Here is a 24,641-nt window from a genome sequence, read left to right as displayed (position 1 = left end):
AAAAAATTGAGTTATTTGACTTTTGTACATTAAATTGGTGTTTATGAAATTTTTAAATAAGAATATAAATTATAGTGGCCTTGCTTGCTTGACATGGGTCTAACTAAATCATCAACTATAGCATGACCACCATCACAGAAAAAATATTTAATTAAGTGAAAACATTGTTTTAAAATTTTCCCTAAAGAAAAAAGCTTTTCTTCTATTCCTTACAACATCTAAATTCAGTTTGAAGGAAATAAAACTACAGATATAAAAATCTTGTTTCTTTCATGTACTTTTCTCACCAGAATCAATCTTAGACAGCTGATTAGTAAATAATAAATGACACCATAGAACTTCAACCCCCAACAGGTAAGTTATACATCCATGGTTACCTCTACCATGATTTTGGTTTCCCCCTTTCTTGGTACCTTTAAAGTTTCATTTTCATAGTCACATATCCTGCAGCCCATGATCTGATGTGACCCAAGCAAAGCTATGTTTAAGAACCAGTGAGCACTGACATACCTCCTTCTCCTTGTCATAAAGACTATTGACATTCCAACTAATGACTGAACTGACAGCCTGTACTTTTGGTGAGAATGATGGTATGGAGCAAAACTAAGATAAATGACAGGATAAACGGGTCATCATCTGAGATACTTTAAACAAGATGTGGAGGTACACTATAACCTTCTCTACTCTGACTCGTATTAAGATTCATCAATTTGGGCAAATTTTAAACAAACTTTAAAATGACCATATCTTATTATTTAAGAGAAATACATTCTAGGACAAATGCAATAGAGATCTCAGCTAGTATAAACGGCAGTAATGTTAGGTGTCCTTGAAAATGAATAAGACACACCACCGTCAATGTCTTAGCTGTCAGAGGCCGGGCTGGGGGTCTTCCAAAAGAGTTCTATACAGAAGAAAGCTCCTGAAATTCCTTCTTGATTTCTTATTATCTATGATTTTCTTGTACATTAAATTGTACAAGAAATCTTTTAAATTGTACATTAAATCTTTCCTCTTTAATGTTTGTTAGTTACCTTCAGTGTAAAGGTTTAGCCCTTGAAAAACTTGCTTGAAATTGATTTCTTTCACCTTAGCCTACCCTGAATCTTCTCACTTTCCTAATATTGACTTTAGCTTACTCTGTAGTTGACTTTCACTTTGTTAATCAAATAAGTTAAAATGGGATGTATATTGGTTCACAAATGGGTCTAAGTCAGTAGATACAGTGGGTGACGGTAGGTGTCTGCAGATACTGGATGTCGGCAGAGTACGTAAGAGGTAGGGAGTGTGACAAGCTCCCAAGTATTTTCTTGATGTCTGGGTGTCAGAAAAAGCAGTGGTAGCAGACAGTCACATGATTCTCTATGCCCACGAATTTTCCACCAACATCCATTCCCAAATTTTGCTATTTGTGTATGTATTATTCAAGCATTTAAAAACATACTACATTTCTAATATTTTTTTAAAAGTCTTTCAAAAAGGTAAATCAATACCATTTAATTTGTGAATTTGATTATCAAACAAGAGAAAACTCAATTAAAAAAATTAAATGTGTCTCTCAATTCCACTAAGCCCTCTTATTATAAGAACAAAACAATATAATTTTTAACAGTGTAGCTCAGAGCATAAAACTCAAAAACCACACTTATTTCACTTCATATGAAATAACTGTTGAAATCTTCTAATGCAATCACATAGTGCGAACTTCTGTGGTTTTAGCAATTGACTTCTGTGCTATTCGTATATCTAATATTAAAAACTGGAAAGTCTAAGCTTTTATTTTACTTTCTTATATCAGCTTTTTTCCTAGCACCACAATACAATTTCTTCTTGCAATGAATTCCTATTTTTTTTTATTTCATCACAGATGTAAAGCAGACAAATAACAATAACAAGAACTTTTCAATCTACTCTTCAAAAGGCAGATAAATGCAAGGACAACATACTGTAAAGAATTCAAAGATAAAAGTTAAATTTTACTATCCATCCACCAAAGTAATGTTACCTATATAAACTTTATAACAAGTAACTCATCATCATATAAGCAAACATCAGGAGATCACAGCTCTTAATATTAGCAATCAATTATAATTTTTATCTTCAAAAATATAAAACTAAAAACATGTTCTCCACTCTCAAAAGGAAGACTGGCCTTTAAAAGCTATAATAAAAATTGGAGGCTGGGGATTTAGCTCAGCGGCATAAGCACCTGCCTTGCAAGCAGGCAATCATGAGTCCGATCCCCGATAAAAAAGACAAAAAAAAACTATAATAAAATTCAAACTATGTTAAATTTCCTAGCAGTGGTGTAAACTAAATATGATAAAATAACAATGCTAAGAGATTTGTTCTAATTTTTAAAATGTAAGGAGCTTGTAGATGTTGAAAAAAATACATTACCTTGCAAAGATCTGAGATTTGAGATCGACAGAACACAGTTCTGCTGTTTGCTAGTTATAACTATAAGTAGGCAATGGACACATATAGACCTTCTCTCATCTACCAAAAAAAACTAGAAAAAATAAGACCATGATCATACGATGTGCTGTATATTAAGGAAGTGCTTGCATGTTTAATAAAAATTAGTTCATTTAATCTTCACAAGGACTTTGTGAGGTGTATACACTAATAACATCACTTTACAGAAGAGGAAAATGAAGTAGACAAGGTAAGTGACCTACTCAATGGTGATTAACAAAGTGGGATTGATGTGATCACCCTGGGTCTTCATCATTATGGTTTGCTGATGGATTACTGTGAGATTATTCTATCAGTTAACATGAAATACTTTTAACACATTTAATTGAAGGCTTTCTGTAAAACCATTACTTTTATTATCCACATATACAAATGAAGAAACTTCCTTAGAGAGGTCAGGAAGGCATAGCTGTATGACAAGGAATAGGAAAAACAGCCGAGAGCAAATCACATGTGAAGTACGGCTATTAACAGGGGGTTTGTTGTTCTTACTGTTTGTTTCTGTTGTTTTGCAATAATTGCTATAATGAAATCAAAGATGGAATTGATGAGTGATGTGAAAAATACTTTAGAGAGAAACAAGACAATTTAGAGTAAAATACAAAAAAAGTGGAAAGAGCAGATATAAAAAAAAATGAAATAGAACAGGGGTCAGGAAACTGCAACTCACAGGCCAAATGTCACAAATCTGTTTGTATGAATTCATGGGAACACCGTGCTGCTCAATCGTGTGGTTGTTTTCCCTCTACAGTAGCAGAAATGAGTGGTTGTAAATGTAGTTGTCCAGCTCACAAAACCAAAAATATTCACATTGTCCCTTTCTTAATGCCTTTTTTTAGAGCTCCTTTGTGCAACAGAAATTTCTGTGATAATTTAAATATTCTGCATCTCTGTTGCTTCATAGGGCAACCACTAGGCACATGTTGTTATGGGGGATATTACAACTGCAGAGAATTTCAAGGAAGTAGAGTTGGTTCTGAGAGTCAAACACTAAATAGAAATCAAGTAAAGAAAACTTAAAAGCAATTCATTGACTTAAACAGCAGACAGGGACTGCTGATCTTTGGGGGAACACTATGCTTAGAGAGAGGAGTGAGGACCACCATCCCCTTGCAGCAGATGGAAGACTACAAGTGAAGGGGACCTGGAATTCGGACACATGTCTGAGAGTTTCGTGTACACAAGAAATTGGGAGTTCACGCTTCTCTTTAACTTGGGCAAATCCTTCACGTGGTTTAATTCTTAAAAGAGAAGGTGAAAAGTGAAGGTAGCTATTAAGAGAGGGATTGAAAGTTAGTAAAAAGAGGTGTTTTTTTTTAAATAGAATAAGCAAATGAAATAATATTAAAAGGCAAAGTTCAGGCTCTGTTTGGGAACTGCCGGTGCATTAGTGCTGTTGACATGAGAATCCAAGAGATGTGCATCTGAGATGGGAGCAAAACATAAGCTGAAGCAGACTGCAAATGCCTTAAAAGCCTGGAGAGTATTGTTAAGGTACTGAAGACCAGGAAAGGGATTCAGCAGGAAAATTACCTGCCCAAAAATGGATTTTAGGAAGGACCCTTGCTGAGCAGTGTGCATGTAAGACTTGGGGAATGAGGTAAATGGGGTCACTTAGCACTTGCTGACTGGCATAGAAATTGATGCTAAAAAACAAAAACTTGGAGAAACAAATCAAAGGAAGTAAAACTAGGAAGAAGGCAGTGTCAAAAAACATAGGATTTTAGTGATCTGCTGATGTCAACTTCATGTCCTCTTTAAGTAATGCCTGAAACAATAATTTTTTAAAAATTTTTTGAGGTAGAAAGAAAACTAATATTTTGATAATCTTCAGTAATCAGCTACATTTTGAGTTGGTTTTACAAACAGTGAGTCAATTAATCTGCACATTATGCCTTGATGAAGACAATATTTTCCACATTTCATAGATGAGAAATGAAGTTCAAAGGGTAAAAAAAAACATTCCAGAATTGTCAAGCCAAGCTTTTTAATTCCAGGGAAAATGTTATGAGTGCAATTCCAGTTTCAAATATTTGTATGTTTGCTTGAGTAATCTTTGTGCCCTTCTAGAATCTCTGCTTCTTGTGGACAGAAATCATTCATTAATTCATTAATGTTTCACTGGTTATTTCCAGCAAGTGGGAATGCATACCAATTGAGGTAGTAGGCTTCAGACACAATAACACAAATAATGAAAAAAAAAAAGTTTCATAAAGTAAACAATCGATATTCAGCCAAAACAATGACTTGCTCAAAAGAGTACTACCGCAAACACAGAGAAGGCAAGACATCACGCATTTTAAGAGGACATCATGTTGCTTTATTCACACACTGGCATCCCATCTTAATTGCAGATACTTGACTTTGGACCATATCAACTGACTGTTCCCGGAAACCCTCCAGATTGGGTAATTGCTTACTTGGAGCAGCAAAATGACCTTGTGTTAACCTAACCACTAGGGACATTGTTTTTGTAAAGTATTTGGAAAGCACATCTCTCTGTAAGGACAGTTATTTTCTTAGAAAAACCTAATGGGCAGTGGTGGGAGACTTTAATCCTTCCAATCCTTTCTTTTTCCATGCATATGTGCAGGTAGAGGCCCTCACAACACTCTGCCACAGACTGTCCTGTCTCTACCTGAAAGGAGAGCTCAGACACAAGCAGCCTGCCAGGTCATCTTGGATTAAAAGTGACTGAATTGCCAATGAAGAGAAATGCAGCCAACAGGGAGAAAAAAGAATAGAAAGGCTTTCAGGAAATCAATACGTGTTATCTGAACTGAATCCACTGTCAATGAAAAGAAAAGGCATGAATGGATGATCGTAAGCATTCCCAGTTTGTGAGTCATGACAATAAATTCAAAGAAGAAGGTGAGAACACCATATTGTCTTGCTTTATTTGTATTCTAGAGGAAATTTGTATTCTATAGGAAAAACAGAGAGCTGAAGTAAAAGGAAATAGCATTTAGTTAGAAATGAAAAGAAGAAAAAATAGAATTATAATTAATCGACTTAATATTAAAAGATGAGATCTTAACAAATTTTTATGTCAAGTGTAAGTTTTTTAAAATCAAATATAATGCTAAGCAAGCATATATGTAAACTACTTTTCTTAAAGAAAAAAACAAACTTTATCAGTCAGCCTCTTCATCCTAACATTTAGGACACTCCTAGTAACAAAGGTGTTTAATCAAACAACTCAAAGTAAGTCACAAGAAACTCAAAAGGAGCTAAACTCCAAACCACATTAAGTTCCTAGGAAACACAGCCAACAATCCAGGATGTCTCCAGGCTCTCCAAGAAGAGACCCCTAAACATTTTTAGGATTAGCCAGACAACCAGGAGTTGGCAGAAGGAAAGGTGTGCTCTCTAATACCAGATAGTCCTCATCGGAGGAGGCAGAAGACCTTTAATCCTGATGGTAACAACAATGAAATGAAATCATAGAGAGAAGAGAGAGGAGAGAAAGAGGCATATAAAGGAAGAAAAGCAGCACACACACACACACCCAGAGGAGGAGCACAGTGGTGTTATATTCTAGAGAAGAGAAATTGAAGGAAAAAAGAGAAGTAATAAAGATTAAAACACATTTTACAAACCTGAGAACTTTAGAACTGTACGTGTTTTCCTATTTTCATATTATAGCTTCAGCTTAGCTCTCCATTTTTTCCTTGATAAGGGTGTAATTCTTGCAGAATGACAGGCTGCAGTGTTCCAATGAAACTCTCCCTACATGCAAGCTGCCAGAAAGTAGACACCATATTCCTGAGCTCATTTCACTCAATACTTACAGATTCCTCAGAAAGATGCTGAATACAAGGTCTTGTTAAAGAGGAGAAATATAATCGCTTTTGAGTATCTAAGAACTTCTTTCCATTGAGTCTTATGCTTGAAGACTGTGGAATTGGGAGAGGAGCAACAGGAAGCATCAGTCGTGACTGCAAGATTCTGCTGCTTACAATTAAAACATCTGGGCAAATGTGACGGAATGTGATTTCACAAAGTGGGTTGAGAGCAGTCCAAGTTATTGTTCATCAATCTTTAAATATATCATAAATAAGACTACAAAAATTCACCCACAATGTTTATTAAACTTGGAAACAATTTGATAATATACATCAAAGAGTACATAATTACATTTTGACTCAGAATCTAAAAATTAATCTGAAACACATACACACACCAGAGAGAGAGAGAGAGAGAGAGAGAGAGAGAGAGAGAGAGAGAGAGAAGAGAGAGAGAGAAATAGATAAAGCTGTAGAAGACCATGTTCATAGATGAAATATATGTCTACTATAGCCAATAAAGAGGAACAATCGCAATGAAAATATATAGGAATAGTGTGACAATTTTATTCTCATCTAATTTGTTAAAATGCTCCATACATATAAAAAATCATGGAGCAGGATGAAAAATTTCACAATTTATTACAGGTGGTAAAATAAGCTATCAAACAATATGACTAGTGTAACTCCAGTTTTCTGTAACTAAAAAAAAAGGGGGGGCCTATAAAGAGTCAAATAGAATGGCAAATAGACATAAATTCTACATTTTAAAAACAACCAGGTGTGGTGGCTCATGTCTGTAATCCCAGCACTTGGGAGGCCAAGGCAGAGGAGGATCCCTGTGAGTTAGAGGCCAGTGAGTTCAAAACTAGCCTGAACTATGTAGTAAGGTCCTATCTCAATTTTATACAATGGAGTATTACTCAGCTATAAAAGGGAGGATCTTGAGGCCTTCATAGGTAAATGGAGGCAACCTGAGACTATCCTCATAAATGAAATAAATAAGAATCATATTTATAAATATCACATTGTGTCTTTAAGTAAAAAGTAATAAGAACTGTAGAATAATAAAACCCAAAATGTGTAATTGCTATTGTAAAAAAGAGAGTAAAAGAAAGTTCTCTAAAAGATAACCTGCATGTTTGTTTAAGTGTGTAATGTAGATAACCATATTATTAAGTTTTGTTGGATCATTGAGCAGAACTGTTTGCAGTCTCACTTTTAATGTCCATTTTGTATGCTTTAACTTAGTAGCTTGAACAACTGTTTCTAAGATGACAGTATGCACAGTATGCAATTTATCAACTAGTGATTTCTTAGTATTTATCCTTTTTGAAATTCTGTATTATTTCTACCTTTTTTCTGTTTTACTTTTTTCTTGTTAAATAAAATATTTTTAAATAGTAATAATAATAAATTTTTAAGAGGCATAACATATAAAAAATGAACACAAATAAAAACAGGTGAATCTGAATAAGGTCTATAAAATTGAATTAATTGCATCACCCCAGTATCAATTTTGGTTTTGATAAAATAGAATGTATACAATAGTTTCATAAAATGTCAGCATACATGGAAGCTGGGAATGGGTATAAAGAGACATGTATGTATTAATTTTGCAACTTTTTGTGAGTCTATAAGTATTTTAAAATAAAAATTAAAAATAAAGACTGAATGGAACTATATCAAACATACACAGAGAATACTAACATTATAGATTAAATGTTTTAACATGGTAAATTACTTTTTTTTACTTTCCTTATTTCATTAAAATTTAGAATTGTCCTACTAATACAGTTGAAAAGTGGCAAGAGCTTAAATATTAGAATTATTTATGAACATAGAAGTGCCAATACGAACAAATTCAAACCAAACTCTTAAAATCTAGGCCCTGTACTTACAAAACTTCTCAATTAAAACATATCACAGCTCACTCCTACTTCTTACCAAAATAACCTTACACAGACACAAAAATCATAGACACACTGTCAAAGATAAGTGTAGCTAAACACTGGATGCAATTAAAGCATTAAGCAAAATAATTAGATAAAATCTGAATTATTCTTTCTTTTCCTACCTATATCCTGCAAACTAACAGAGGACAATGTCACTACACCTTTGCTACTTCCCTGTGTCCACACGCTACATTCATAAGCAGAACGCCTTCCATTACCACATCCATAATTTGAAACCAGAATACAGTGAAGCCCACTTAATTATCCAAGAGTTGATTATCTAGCTGGCACTAACCAAGCCCTTTATTTCCCTTTATTTTTTGCTATTTCTCTTTTCTTCTTTTGCTATTTCTCTTTTCTTCACCTTCCTGCTTATGAGCATTTCACCTAAAAATGAAAGGCTCTCCGGAGAAATAACATTAAAATCAGTTGGTTATTTATTAAAGAATTTATCACTTAGAAAATGGCCACTACCCACCAGAATGGAAGCTGTGTGTTCTAGCTATTCACACTTCAACAGTCAAAGGCAATTCAGGGCAGAGTCAACTACAAAACAAAACAGATTTTATTACCCATATTTTCATAGAGTAATAACTAGATAGTGTATATCAGTTGTGATTATTCTTTTATTAAGCAAGGAAACGAAGACAAAAGAACTTACAAACTCTATCTCAAAAGAGAGAGGACTTAGATCATTTGGCGCTCTGATTCGATGGTAATTCAGGTATTATCAAATTCATAGGAAATCAAGTTTATGAGTCTGAGTAAGAAGATGAATACATGTATGATAAGGTTTTAAAATCAGTTCAGGTGATAAACACAATGCCCTGTGCATAGTGTAGAGATAGCAAATGCGGTTTAGATGTGATGTCTGCTCTTCTACTGCCTAGGAGAGACTCCTTAAATCACTAGTAAAAGAAATATCAATAGGACATGATCGTATGAAGTGGGTGTGTAGTGAATGACAAAATGGAGTGACTTTTTGCCAAAATAGTTTGAAAGAAAACAAAATTAGTGTTCTCAGAAAAGAATCACTGATGATTTACTTCTTTTCATAAAGAAAATATAGATAAGTTAGAAAAACAATGAAGACTTACATTCCTCCAAAATGAGGGAAAAGTGCAAGACACAAAAACAATGGAGAAATTAAGAGAAAGGAAGCTAAGCTCAATGAGTAATTTTTTAAATTCTATTGTCTTTCTAGAGGCTGTCATTTAAAAAGTCATATGGTAACCTGGAAGAAGTTAAAATGTAGTTGCAACTGACTACAAAAATTGAGCTCTACAGTGTGAACCAAATAGGTTGAAAATTAAGTTCACACAGTTTGACTTCAAATCACTTATCTCTCTGTGCTTCAGTTTATAATTATAAAAGCACACTATAACTGCACCCATTTCAAAGGTCATTGTGAGGGTTCAGAGCAAAAATGCCGAGCACAGAGCCCCATTCTGAGCAAGGGCTCAATAATCAGCACAGCTGTTATTGCACCTCTGGTGACTGTTTTGCTATTATTGTGAATATTATTATTATTGTAATTGAGATATAATGCATCAGCTTGAAAGAAAAAATTTGGCAGTGTCACAAGCTAGAGAAGAAATTCACATGCATTTCCTACTCAGTCTGTTACAGACTCGCCAAATCACCCACGTCTTATTTTGGCTCACTTCAAAGAAAGCATTTAATGTTGTGCATTCATTTATTCTCCCAAATATGACAACATCTATGGAACAATACAAAGAAGTAAGAAAGAATACAATTCACCCTTGTGTTAGAGTCAAAAAATTTTGAGAGGGTTGGAGATATAGCTCAACAGCAGAGTGATTGCCTAGCATCATGAATTAGGCAGACACGAGAGGGAGGGAGAGAGACAGAGAGAGAGAGAGAGAGAGAGACAGAGACAGAGACAGAGACAGAGACAGAGACAGAGACAGAGGCAGACAGAGGATTCTTACTGGAACTAGGAGCGATACACACAATAAGATTCCTGAACAATTTCTCTCCTACCCTTAAGAGATGCCATTTATCACGGTCTGTCCACTTGTATATCTCTCCTAAGAGAGTGCAGCAGGAAACTAAGATCAAGATGGGGAGCCATGAAGGGAAAACAGGAGGAAATATCACATATACATGCATTACAAGGAAAATTAAATCAACAATTTTCATAATCACCAAAGTACCATCCATGTTAGTATGTTCTTTTACTGAGAGATTGGAGAAAAGAAAATCTTTTCAGCTCCTCATAATTAGATGAATTAATTAAGCTATTTATCACTGTATTCTCATAAAAATAGCACTAAAGGCCAACTGCATGCAATGAATAATGTGGCCATTATAGATTTTTCCTTTAACCAGAAAACCAATGCAACATTTTTAAGCAGGGAATAAATATTTCTTTCTAGTGTTCCAGACCCAGTAGTTGCAACTAATTGAATGCCTCCTTCCCTCCACCTTTGGGAATGTTGTAAATAATAAAACACAGTTTATCTTTTTCAAAGTGTACTTATTATTCTATATCTAATATGGATATTTACCAACAACTTCTGAATTGTAAATCTGTTTTTTTCAGCTGTTCGTATACCACTATTGTTTTAAAAAGGTAAGGTACTTTGAACTGTTTCAGCACATAGAGAGTTTAAAATTGAGACATTGCAGAAACAACATAATGATTTAGGACTACAGACACTAAATTCATAGTGCCTACATTCAAATATAGGTCCTACTACATGTTTATTAGTTTTGTAAGTGTGGGAAAATTTCTTAAAAGCACTATACTCCCATTTGCTGTACTCCATTCAAAAGACTAAAAATTGATCTTATTTCACAAGTTTGTTATAAACACTAAGTAAATTAATGCATGTAGAATTGTGCCTGACTCCTAACATGAGTAAGACACAGTCAGGTTAGTTGTGTTTGTAAATTAGTACGCTTAATTATTCAAACAGACCTATAAAGTCATTATTCCCTCCTCAATCAGTAATGATAGACAATATTATGTGACAACAACTGCAAAATCTCAGTACCTTGCAGAAATAAATGCTTATTTCTCGCTCATGCCATTCCGCTGTGCATTCAGCTGGGCTCCTCCCTCAAAGCATTTTCACTCACCAATCTACCCTGCTTCTCTCCCTGCTTCCAGGGAGGCCCAGGCAGACAGACAAGAATAGACTGAAGTTCTCACAACTAAAGGCCTCCCACCAAAGTGACACCTCTTATTCTCTTTATTAAATTAGCTAAAGCTAATAATGCAGCCAGGCCTACTAGAGGAAGTCCAACCCCCCTGTGTGCTTTAGAGAAGGGATGGCAGTAAAAGACACACAGAAAAGAAATGTCTATCACAGTGCATTTTGAAATCCCTCCATTTTATAATTATTTGGGACAAGATATTGTTGAAAACATAGGATCGAGATTTTAAATAAGAAATCACTTTGTTCTACCCACAAACTGAGATTAACTTTTTTTCCTCCTACCCACAAAAATTATGATAGCTGATAAATTCTCATTGTTAACAGAGGCAAACTTCATTTGGGCTTAGACTGAGAAGGAAGATTTGGGAGAAAGGCACCATCAGGTATTTGTGGTTTAAAATAATACTTAACTCTCAATTGAAAATCAAAGAAAATTAGAAAAAGTTTGGGAGAGGAAGTAAAGTTAGATTAAAGAAAAAGTAGAGTGCCTATGTATCCATTAGTATAAAGTTAGTTAACAAGTAATCAATAACAAGTGTTTCTTCAGTGATGAAAATTTTTAGCTTACTAAATTATATATAATATATGTATATATTGTGTATATCATATATATCATATATTTGTAATATATGTATATATCAGATCTATGATTAACAATGGTCGCTCTTTTATTCCCCCCCTCTTCTCAATTATTTTTCACCTCTCAAAGTTCTTTTACTTGGCTTATGTATTCACTGGGGAGAGACAGGTTGAAAGGGCATCTTGGACAAGGTTTTTATCCTAACATTAAAGCTAAGAAGATATTCTTGTTGCCTAGATTTAGCTTCTAACTCAAAGATCTGTAGACCTTGTCTACTTTTTTCTTCTTAAAGCAATTAAAGTTTGTAAATTATAAAGTCTGTTATTTATCTAAACCCTACACTTCTATAATTTAGCATCCTAAAGAACATCTATATTTAGCTATTATACTTTAAACTGGATTCTTTCAAACTTGAAAGTCTTAAACATTAATTTTCCTACACATTATAAAAACAGTAACCTCACCTTTTTATGCAGTCTCTTTCTTCATTCAACCACAATACAAGCCAAAGAATTATAATTAATACCTTGGATATAACAAGTGCTCTATCCACATAATTTAGACAAAAGATTTGAGTTCACATACACTTTTTAAACTATAATTTGGAAAGGTTATTGCATATGTGATATATGTATGCAAAGACGTTATTAGCCTCCCACACTTTCTCTTGTAAATATCACGCCACAAAGGAATACAATGATCTCTTTCATGGAGTTGCTGCTTATTGCTTACAAGAGTGGAATTTAAAAAAAAAAAAAAAAGTAAACTTCAACCACTGGATTATTTTTCCACTCAAATAACAATACATGGCATGAACAAAGGAAAAGTAAGCTGGCTTCCAGGAGGTGCAAAGAGTCTGGATTTCCCCCAACACCTGGTAGTTGATCCAGCACAGCTGATAGAATTTCCATTGTTCATTGATTGTGCCATTTGCCAGGCGATCCATCCTGGCTTATGTAATTGCAGCATTCCTGTAGTTCACTCTGTTCTGTCCTGAAGGTTCAGCTGCATGACAGGCTGAGAAAATTAGATACGGCACAGCACCAGGCTGCTGACCTTCAGAATACAAAATAAGGCCCATCTTTTAAAATCAGTCTTTCTTGATGAGATTATTCTGAGGGGCATTATTTCTAGCAGGTGATTTTTCATGTTGATCCTGGACCCTCTTAAAACACTTTTTATACTTATAAAAAGTAATCACTTCAAAATTTAAAATAACTGTATTGTATACAAAGTTATGAATAAATTCATGTAATTTAACATTTTCCAAAGGCAAAAGTTAGATAAAACTGTCATTCAAAGTAAAATTAAAGATAATTTTAAAAATACAGTGTCTGAATATATTGCTTTCCTGAAAATCTCTAAGAAAATGGACACGAAGTGTTATCAGCAGAAAAAGAACTGTGAGATTTAACTATTTTACATTAACTTCAAAATATTCATACCATATAACTATATATTATCTATCATTGATTAAATAAAAATGAAAATTTCATAAATTATTAATATATAAAAAAGCAAATGAGCAATTTTTCAGTTTAAAGTGTCTAAGTGTATTATTGTCAAAACACTAAAGCTAAATAAGGAAACCAAATCGCTTTCTACTTACATAAAATCCACACTATATTTTTAATTTTTTTTTCTTAATTTCTTTGGAAGCAATCTCAAACTCAAATAAAAACTGTAAGAATAAGATAACATTTACCTTCTGTCATGGTTTATGTCAGTGGCCCCCAGCCTCATGCATTTGCATTTTGTGAATTTGTGATTGGTTTATTGTCTAGGCTTGGATTGATGGTGTCAGTGTTACATCCAGCTGGGGGTGAAGGCAGCATACAATGTAATGGCTGGAAGAAGACACGTCTCTCTCTCTTGCTGGTTTCTGCCTTGCTGTTTGCAGCTGCCATAAACTGGGGCCCTGCCGTGCCATGCTGCCTTGGAGCCAACTGAGTATGGACTGAAATCTCCAAAATGTAAGAAATAAACCTTTCCTTCACCAACTTTGGGCATTAGGTATTTTGTCCCAGTGACGAGTAAAAGGTAACTAAGACACACCTCTGAACTACTTATGGACATGCTGTACAGTCATCCCAGGATAAATTAGTCCATAATTATTGCAAATTAAGATATTATTCTAGAGAATCACAATGTAGCCATCAAATTCAGGATGCTATTACTGACACATGACTACTACCTAATCTTCAAACTCTATTCAAGTTCTTTAATTGTCCCCCAAATAGAAATTACAGCAAAATATTCAACTCATAAGTATGTACTGTGTCTAGTTCAGATCTGCATTGCCCTCTTTAATTTAAAATAATTCTTCACCCAACATCTAGTTTAATTGACAAGAATTGGACCTGGACCTCTGGAACAACTGCCTAGGCATTTGTAGATAAAATTCTGGCCTGAAAGCCTGGATCACTGGAGTCATTTTGACTAATCCAGTTCTGCATTCTACAGTATCTTTCTGGCTTAATATATAAATTGGCTTTAGGCCCCTTGTGTAGGACGGACTGGGGTATCTAACCGTGCAGCACTGAGAGGAAGCGAAATCCAGGAGAAAATCTCTTGTACAGTTTATGGCTCAGAGAGCATTCAACAAAAATTAATTCTTTCCTCTATCCTTAGCCATGTCTTTATCTTCCATGTCAGACTCTCAATCCAATGTTCAGATACATATTTCATCAGAATCCTTAGAGTATAAAACACAGTAGCTCTGTATTATTATTACATCTTTTAGGTGTTTTTATCCCATATTTTCCATGAACTTCTAGTACCTAAAATAAAGAGGAAGAGAAGAGGAGAGGGAATAAGGAAGGACAGAAGAAAGGAAGGAAGGAGGGAAGGGAAAGTGGATGCCCAGACGGTCAGGCAGTTTGAACTTTCAAGAACAGCATGTCTTATGGAGCAATTGATAACCAAAATTTTCTTCATTTCTCCATGAAAGACTTGTTCACTTCTCCTTTTAAAGACAGGTTTCTCCTGAAGGGTGAGAAGAAAGGATGGATAGGAAAGAAACTCCTTTTTATATTACCCCAGTACTTCCATATCAGTTCTTCTGTCTACCCTCCCTCTGCAGTAAATTATTCTGGATTTAATCTTCATTTCTCCATTGACATGATCGTATTAAAAGTCATCAAGGATCCCTGAGTCACAACTAATTTCTTTCAATGTTCCACAGCCTCAAAACATTTCTAGAGTCTTTGACAACTACTGACTTCCCTATTTTTACCTAGATGCTCATCTGTACTTCATCATACTGAAATGTTTTGCTTTTCCTTCCTGTGCTTCTTTGAACAAGTTTCCTGCACTTCCAGATTATTTTTCCTGTACTTCTCCCTCAAGGTCAGCCCTTACTATGCTGCATATGTTGCCTACGGTGCCTTGCCCTTCCCCTCCTCTCAGTACTCACAAGGTTTTAACCATTATCCCTTTGCAACTTACCCTCCAATCTAAAATTCTGTGCCAGTGCCCCTAGATTTTAACCCCTTTTCTTTTATTTCCTTATTAATTCCTCCACTAGGGCATTTGATTCAAATCCTTCTCTTACAATAACCTTGTCCTTTCTCTACACCTCACTCCCAGGCAGTCATTAGGTCTAATTTGATTCGGATCCCTTAATCTCCTCTCTCGCTCCTCCTGCTAGTACTCTGATTCATTAAACAAAGTATTTCAAGTTACCTTACTCTGTTACTTCCAGGTTCTCACGTTCCCCATTACCCTCCAATCTTGAAATCTGAGGTCAAGCAAGGGTTTGGGATACTATGTTCTTCCTATTGTACTCTTTTAAAAAGCTTCAATGAGTCGCTACTGTCTTAGTAAGCACTACAAATTAAAATGCTCAAGATGACCATATTTAATGACCAGAGCCAACAGAGCATGATGCAACAGTGGTCTCATGTCAGTGGATACAAACAAGTACATGTGCCACTAAGTGGGGACAGCAGCTTCTCATTTCTAGCTGAAAGGTGACATTAAAGACCTACTACTGACACAGTGTGTGTGTGTGTGTGTGTGTGTGTCTGTGTCTGTGAGTGTGTGTTCCAAAAAAAAAAAGACCAAAAGCTGAATTGCTACAGAAAAATATAGATTTCAGATAAAATAACCCAATACTTGAATATACACATCTAGTTTAAAAACAAACAAACAAAAAAATAATGAAAATAGTTCTCCCAGGTCAAACCAATTCTATTTGCAGGCTGTCTCTCAGTTTGTTACTTGACTTTATCAGCTGATAAAGTCAATGCAAATACCTCAGCTACTGCTTCAAGTCTTTTAAACCATCCTGTAACTATCTTCTGAAATCAAACACCGTAACTCAGAAAAGTCACTACAACTGATCTACTATAACTATCTTCCAAAGACACTTGTCACTTTCTTAATTTTTTGCTTTTGCTGTGTTTGTCTTGACATACAAACACCTTTCTCCTTCAATTCTGATTGTAGAATCCAGTTCAGTCAGGCATGGTGACACATGCCTACAATCCCAGTACTCTGGGAGACTGAGTAGAAAGCTTCTGAGTTTGCAGCCAGCCTGGGTAATTTAGAGATTTGACAAGACTCTTTCTCAAAATAGAAAAATAACTAAAGTTTAGGGAGTTATCTCAGTGAAAAGGCCCTAATTCAATCCTCAGTACCAAAAATGAAAAAACAAAAAATCAAGTTCAGCTACTACCAATTTCCTCCACAAAACCTCTTGCACCAAACTCACAAATGGAAGATCGTTCATGTTCTATGTTCTCATATCTTCTACTTAGACATTTGTAAGCTACTTCCACCCTATTTAATACTTAAAACTTCATAGTGTCATTATGTTTATCTCCTAAGTGAGATCACTGAAGGTTTCTCAATGTAAGTGGCAGACTCAAGGTTGAACTCAAGCCTGTATTGTTCCAGTGCAGGAGAAAAAATAGGAAATTTATGCTTTGGTCATTCATTATGTGACAGGTGTAACGTCCAGGGAAAAATGATTAAAATATTAAGACTCATTCATTCACAATGTGGCTCTCTCCTTCGTCACTTGAAAACTTTCCAGTCATCTCTTAAGCCTTAGCCACATAAGCCTTCTTTCCCTTCTAAGACTTAGGGAACACTTCACACCGCATGGTTTTGCTGGTGCTACTTTCTTTGTCTGAAAGGCTCCTCTCACAAGTCTCATCGCTATTCATTTTGATCTTAATTCAAATATAATTCCCTCAAAATCCCTTCCATAATCCTTCTAAAAAAGGACTGCATTGTATATACTGTAACTCCTACTATCCATTGTATTTCCAGCGTTTATTGCAACTCTAAATGCTTCTGTAATCATTTATCTAATGCATGTGTCTCCTTGCTGTTCTGCGAGTCCCTCAGTATTTCTTTCATTGTTTCTCTGCAGTGTACACCCAGGAAGTGAATGACTGATATTCCTCACCTCTTATGAGGTATTTGAAGACTTGATAGAAATTAAACAAGTTAACCTCATAGTAAGAAACTGGACTCTTCCATGTTAAAAAAAAATATATACTATTTCTACCACAAAAATGTTAACCAAGCTTAACTCAATCCCCTTACACTATTTTTATTCTTCTGTCCCTTCTCAGTTTATAATCATTGCAAATACAAATTAAACTCTAAAAGCAAGCGCTTTGTGAGAATTTTAGCATCAAATATTGTTCAAATAAAGACAAACTCAAACTGGATTGCAATGTTCCCATAACCAAAGGATAAATTGATGGCTTGAGTGCCAACCACAACACATAAGGGAAAATGAATAGCCTTATCCTCCAGAATGTGGCAGCTCAGTTTCAGTTTCAAGATAGGCAGCAGAATGCCTAATTCATCAGAAGAAAATAACCCAAAATATCCAATCTGTTGTTCCAGAATTAATGAGAATGCTAGGATTGCTCATTGCTTCACTTTTTATTGCATGTCTCCATTGAAGTCTAATACAGACTTTATCGCCTAAAAAATCCAGGTACCAACAATACAAAGTTACTATCAAACTACAGGGAAAGGTGGCTGTTTGCAGCAAGTATGAAGCACCTACATATAACTGAAATTTGTTTTTCCAAGATCTCAGACAGTGCAACACTAGAAATGTATTTTATTGAGTCATTCAATGTAATGGGGTCCCCTAAATATTTCTACTCCATATTTATTCTGCAAAGGCTGTAAAAGATTACAAAGCTCCTGCCACTGTTAAACCAAATATACAATACTCTTTATCTTAGGATAAGTTTATGAATTCTGAAGGAAGTTTACTTTCATTTAAAACAGTGGTAAACTTACAATAAAGAAGGAGGATTCTATTTGCTTTGAGAGTAAAAGGGCATCACAGAAGGTGCCTACAGGTATTTCAGCTCCAACTGATAAAGAACAATTAGTCTTACTTTGCTGAAAGATATAGATGTCTTTATCTTTCTTCTCAGAGCCTAAGATAATAATTTTAAAGATAATAAGCAAAGCTTCCTTAAACCAAATTGTGCCTACACCCACTTAACCACAGTCCAAAGGCATAGAACAACAAAAGTCATCAAATCTATGTATGTTATTTGACCAGCCTCTTTAAAGTCGTATGAGACTTCTGCCATAGACTTTATTTTTTATTTAATTTTTAAGAAAATAAAACCAAACAAAAATAAAACAGAATAAAGCCAGTCAAAGAAAACAGTGAATGTGATACAGGACTTCAAAACAAGATAAATTAGAAAATCAACAATGGCTGTCATAATGCCTCTTGTTATCTTCAAAAATCTGTCCATATCATCAGACCTAATAAAATCAAACAAAACAGAATAAAGTCAATTAAAACAAAACAGTGAAAGTGATATAGGATTTCAAAAGAAAATAATAGGAAATCAACAATGGCTACCATAATATATCTTGTTATCTTCAAAATAGTTGCCCATGCTATCAAGTATAATAAAATCAAACCAAACAAAACAGAATAAAACCTGTAGGTAAATGGATGTAACTTGTGATCATGCTCTTGAGCAAAATGGTTTGAACTTACCTAGATGAACATCACATTGTCTCCCTAGTATAATAAATCAAAGGAGTTGGTGGGATACAAAATGTACAATAGCTATTGTGAAAGTGAAAGGGGAGGAAACATTAAAAGGGAAGGTAGTGGCCACCATTAATGCCCTATTACCTTGTTTTAAAGTCCTACATGGTTTTCATTGCCATAGACTTTAATAGTATACAGGTAAGGAAAAAATGGGCAAAGCACTTACTTTTATCTTGTTAAAAACTTGTAACCAATCAAGACTATCTGACAATAACAGATTAAAACTGAAACTATATACTAAATGTAATTTAAAATTGGCGTCCCATCTCCACTTCCTTTTCCAACTCTGCTCTGCCCAACAAAATTCTTGGCAAGATTGAATCACCCTACTTAAAAAAATTCAGACTCTAAGTTTTATCACTTATTCACTTTGATCTTCTGGGCTACTATGAAACATGTCAACCTGCATGATCCCAAGAACACAAAGATGAATAATTCACTGCGGCATTATCAAAAGTTGGTGACCTACAGTGTATTGAATTTTTTAAAATCCAAAGACTCCTTTGTAAAAATTCTCATTAAAGACAGTATTGTATGTGCACGGTGTTTAGAACATTTGAACAAGCAACTATATTTACGGAGAAAAAGGAAAAAATAAAATCAAAATATTAGGAAATCTCCAGATCCTCAGTGTTTACTTTTGGAATGCTACGACTACCACTTTCTTTGGATTCCGCTGGGCTTTTACTGATCACTTTCATTCACTTCCCCCCACCATACACACTCACACACACACACACACACACACACACACACACAAGGCTCCTATCTCTCTTTCCCCTCTATTGTAACTGCCACCGCCTTAGGTTCAGCCTGAAGTTGTTCTCACTTATAATGTTCCAGAGGTTGCTTCCTGTTTGTTTGTTCATGTGTGTTTTATGCCAGGTTTTCCTTAGGTAGCCCAGGTTGAACTTGAATTCCCCAGGTATCCCATGTGAGCTTCAAACTTGAGATCCTCCTGCCTCAACCTCCTGCAAGTTATTACAGGTGCCAGCTCCCACACCCAGCGCCCAGGGCCTTCTTCACTGACATTTCAGCCCAATGGCTGTACAGTAAAGATGGTCACAAAAACATATTTACAGCAACATGTTTAAGGATAGAAACATGTACACTTAGCCTGGAGGACCAAGTGAGGAAGCTATATATGTATATATACTCTTTGAAGCGATAATAATCTCTGAGTTTTGATCTGAGGAGCACAGAGAGTATTTTGACCCCTAAAATGATTGTGATATGAGAATGCAAAACTGTCTATTTTTCCTCTAACATTCAAAGGATCTGCTGTTTACAGGACATGATCTTAGTCCTTTGCTCAGTTAATGCTTAAACTAGCAAATTGCATTTAAGAAAAATGAAGCACACAGAGGTTAAATAACTTGCCTCTGAACCCTGTCAGTAACTGTGAAACACAACTCAAGCCTAAATAACCTGGCTCTGAGTTTATGCTATTAATCTTCATGGCTCCCAGAAAGCAGAGGTTATGTTTTACTCACTGATGCATATTTAGTGCCTATCTTGCTATCTAGGTGCTGAGAAGAAGATCAATCAAGCACTACGGAAAAAAAATGAAACAGAGGGGCCAAGTGCTCACATTTAAAAGTGAACATTCGGTAAAAAAACTTCCAAACACACAGAAAGGATGAGGCAGATGAGGACATAGAGTAGGCTCCCACCAATCGAAGTCCTGATTGCTTGAATCCTTGGTCTGGCCATGGGGAATTCCTCAAAGGCAGATTTGACCCTGTCTTTCCCAGACCTTATCACTGATCAATGTTTTGCCAAAACCTTATCACTGATCAATGTTTTGCCAAATTTTTGTAGACATTTTTTTTTTTTCCTAATAGCTAGAAGACAACAGCCACCTCCTTTGGAGCAAGGCACAGGGAAGCCACAAGGTTTCTTGCGGACTGTGTGCCTCCACCTCCATATCCTAGCAAGTTTGCCATCAGTCAGCAATGTATCCTGCTTGTTGTAATAACAGAACAATGCTTATAACTGCTTCAAAATGCAACTTCAGGAAGAAAACTATTCCTATCTTGACCCCAACATCTCCTGTCCCATATCTGCCTTCCTTCTGAGCACTCCAAGCTGTAATTTCATAAAGATAAGCAGTTTACCCATCTGGTGCTAGCTACTTAGCACCTTATACAAGTCCCTAATTCTCTAGTCTCTGTTCTGTTTCTTCAGTCAACACAGTTATAAGCAACCACAAGGCTTGCCCCATTTCCATCTCCTGGACTTCAACAATTAGCCCCTTCCCTCGCCCTTCTCAAAGACAAAGCCATTCTTCCAAACTCTACTCAGCCAAGATTTCATTTAAGATTTTCCAGGGCTGGGGATTTAGCTTAGCGGCATAAGCGCCTGCCTTGCAAGCAGGCAGTCGTGACTTCGATCCCTGGTACCGACAAAAACGAAAAAGACAAAACATAAAAGATTTTCCTCACTCTGCACACTTCCTCCCCAAAGTATTATCTCCCCAGTTCCTTTGCCTGCTTCTGTGGGCAGTGGTGGTGTCCACTCTGCTCCACTGTACTGCCCCTGGAAGCAGTCCCCCCTCAAACACCCAGAGTGCCAAGCCATCTCCAGCCATACTGGTAAAACTCTAGTTTATAGCAAATTCAGGACTTATCAAGTAACTGAAAAGATAAGACAGCTGGCTGGCTCTGAGATTGAAATTCGACCCAAACTGAAAGGTTTGAGCATCTCAAATTTCTATTTTCTTTCCTGACAGAAATCCAGGTTCCAGATCCCAAGGATGTCCAAGTTCTCAGCACCCAAAAAGTTAGTCACCCGAGTTGGCCTAGAGCTACTCACCAGCTGGTGGACGGTGGGTGTCTGTTCTCCAGAGTTTTGGTCCAGGGTTTGTACCAGCTGATCTGCTCAGCGGCTTTGCCCCAGAATCTCTCAGGGTCGGCCACCGAGGCGGCGAAGTGGGTCTTGTACTCGCCGCCCCCGGACGACAATGCCCGGGAACCACGGGCCCCAAGAGCTCCCCGAGGGCCCGGGGCCACCAAAGCCCTGCGCGCCGCGCCGGCTCCGCGGGCCGAGGCGGACCCAGGCAGGGGCCCCCCGAGCCCCCCGGCGCCGGTGACTTTGCGACACTGTAGCCAAGACGGCTTCATCCCGCCGACGGACCCGCGCGTCCTGCCTGCGCCCCGGAGCTCGCGCGCTCCCGGCCACCGGCCCCCGGGCGACCTCTGGGCAGCTGGGAGCCACCCGGAGGCGGGGGCAAATGCTGAGGTGTGCCCGGAGCCCAGAAGTTTGGAAGTCACACTAGAGTCGCCGGGAAAAACCGACCTGGAGCCACCGGGAACCCACAGGCTGGAGTGGGGACCCGGGGTGGCGCAGGGGTGGGACGGTGGCACAGGTCAGTAGCGGGATCCGAGGCCCACAGCGTGCCCAGCCCGAGGCGTTATCAGGAAAATCACCTTCAAACGGCGGATCATGCAGCTATGGGAACACAAGCACGCCCAGGCCGAGCCCAAAACCACCAACTTGCTCGCACTTTGCAAACAAGCAGCAATGCGCGGTCTGTTGCTGGCGGCAGGCGGCGTCGCCTCTTGCCCCATTCCGGAATCCACAACCCTGAGCACTGCTGCGGACTCCTGAGTTACCACGTTTAGTTATTATGCATTCGTTTCTTTAAAACTCAGTTCAGTTCCAGGCTACTAAAAACACGAAGAGCTCTAGAGCAACGATTGCTCCAGGATTTCCCAACAGCTGAGAGGTAGGAGGAGTGGAAGGAGGTTGCGGCTTAGATTGGGGCCCGCCAGGAGTGGTGATTGACAGGCCGCTGAGAAGGTGCCCGTGGGGATGGGGTTCTCCGGTGTCTGTACTCCCTGCAGGAGCTGGAGGCCCAAGAGCTAGGAGCTGCTGCATTTAGTCCCTTCTAATTGGCCCCTTTGGGGTTTCTGTGACACCCCCTTTTTTCCACCACCACCCCCTTTTTTTTTTCCATCTGCCCTTCTTTTTGAATGTTGAAAGTGTCCTAAAATTGATTCTGGGTGGTAATGGTTGCACAGCTCTGTGAACTAACAGAACACCATTGTATCGAAACCTTCAAAGGTCTGAGTTGTGTGATACGTGAATTACATCTTAAATAAGGTGTCCAAAACAAAACAAAAGAAAAAGCCAAGCGAAGATGAAATAAACCCAGAGGGGAGATAAAGGAAAGTGGGAAGATTAAAAGAGAGGGGTGGTATAAAGTACTATCTGGATTTAACAAGCTCTGATGCTTTACACACTTTAATGAAATCCGGTTGAAATCTTTAGCCTTACTATTATGCCAAACACATTCTGCCTTGGCATAACAGTATTTTCAGCCTTCAGTGTAAACATATGCACTCCCCAATCTGAGGTGAGAAGGAGTGGAAGGCCCCACCCTGGAAAGGATCAGAGCCTGAGCAGCTGTAAACAAATAATTCTGCAGAAAGAAAGTAATTCGTAGAGAATGGCTAAGCAGAACTGACAGAAATCCAATGCAAAATAGGGGGAAAAAAGGAGTAAATACCACTTCAGCTATTCCCTTTCAACTGAGAAGCAAAGCAGTATGCTTTTCCCTGACACTACGAAATACTTGTTTCTCCCAAAGTTCTCCTATCACATGATCTCTTACCACACTGCCACTGCTGGCTTCTTGGATCCTCCTTCATTCTACTTCATGGCTTAATGCTCCTCTCTGGCACGAAGGTTTCACTGATTTCAAATTATCCCCCACTGTATCCCAATGCTATACACTTTGATCTTTCATTTAATATGTGAACTGGCATTGTGTAAGGTGTGGATTATTGGTGGAGACATAAAACAAGGACCGGGTGATTGATAGTGGTCCTTTGTACGTGCACATGTTGAGCTCAGCACTTCCAAAATATGACAGTTCTTGTGCTTCTCAAAAGAGAACTAAGAAGTGGGAATTATAATCCCCTTGTCTGTAATGGAGCTTAGAGACAGGCTAAATTGCTCCAGGTCACAAAGCTATTACAAGCCAATCAGAAGGAAACCTTGTTGATCCTTAGTGCTTCAAAGCCAGGATCCCTGGAGTTATCTGTGAGCCCTGATACTCAGCTCTGCCCTTCTGAAGTGGACCAGCCCCTCCAGCCCTGCCACTCTAGCAGTGCACAAAGCTAATTTCTCTGTTTTATGACTTGAATAAGTAGGGAAATCTGATTCCAGAAACTGTATTTTCCTCCAATGTTGATTATCTTCCTATCTGAAAAAGAATTACACTTTCACTAGAATATGATTATTTGAACATTCATTGCATTTTCCTTTGAGCAACCCAACTGAAACAACTGAGGAGTCAGGGATGCAGACTTAGATAAGCCAAGAAGGATGAAGAGAGCTAGAAAGATGGACATAACAATTGAAAGAACAGAAAGGGGGCTGAGGATTTAGCTCAGCGGCATAAGCTCCTGCCTTTGCAAGCAGGCAGTCGTGAGTTCAATCCCTGGTATCGATAAAAAGGAAAAAGACAAAAAAAAAAAAACAAAAAAACAGAAAGAAGATGGATCTATGGTATGTGACTAAAAGACAGAGAGGACCCAAATGTAAATGCCAGTGGAGAGGAAAACAGATTACTTCCTTAGAACCTAGACTGTCTTTGGA

At 37.2% G+C, this 24,641-nt stretch overlaps 1 protein-coding gene across 2 annotated transcripts in view; it reads right to left on the bottom strand.

The window, feature by feature from the left end:
• Acss3 (acyl-CoA synthetase short chain family member 3) overlaps positions 1-22,772 on the bottom strand; it is a 168,342-nt gene extending 145,570 nt beyond the window's left edge. The window contains exon 1 of one of the 2 annotated variants that reach the window (XM_063255218.1): positions 22,466-22,772. Coding sequence is in view for 1 of the 2 variants with exons in the window: in XM_063255217.1 (XP_063111287.1) it covers positions 21,852-22,159 (308 nt within the window). In the remaining variant the exon portion in view is untranslated. Of the gene's footprint in view, positions 1-21,851; positions 22,314-22,465 lie in introns of those variants that run through there. The other variant, XM_063255217.1, reaches the window with a different exon arrangement.
• Between the last annotated feature and the right edge of the window lie 1,869 nt (positions 22,773-24,641).

This window comes from Cavia porcellus, unplaced genomic scaffold, assembly GCF_034190915.1.
Source record: "Cavia porcellus strain 051 isolate PalLab524CR breed Dunkin Hartley unplaced genomic scaffold, mCavPor4.1 scaffold_8, whole genome shotgun sequence".
Lineage (NCBI taxonomy): Eukaryota > Metazoa > Chordata > Mammalia > Rodentia > Caviidae > Cavia > Cavia porcellus.
Note: the sequence above shows the minus strand (reverse complement) of the source record. Positions and strands in the feature narration are given on the sequence as shown.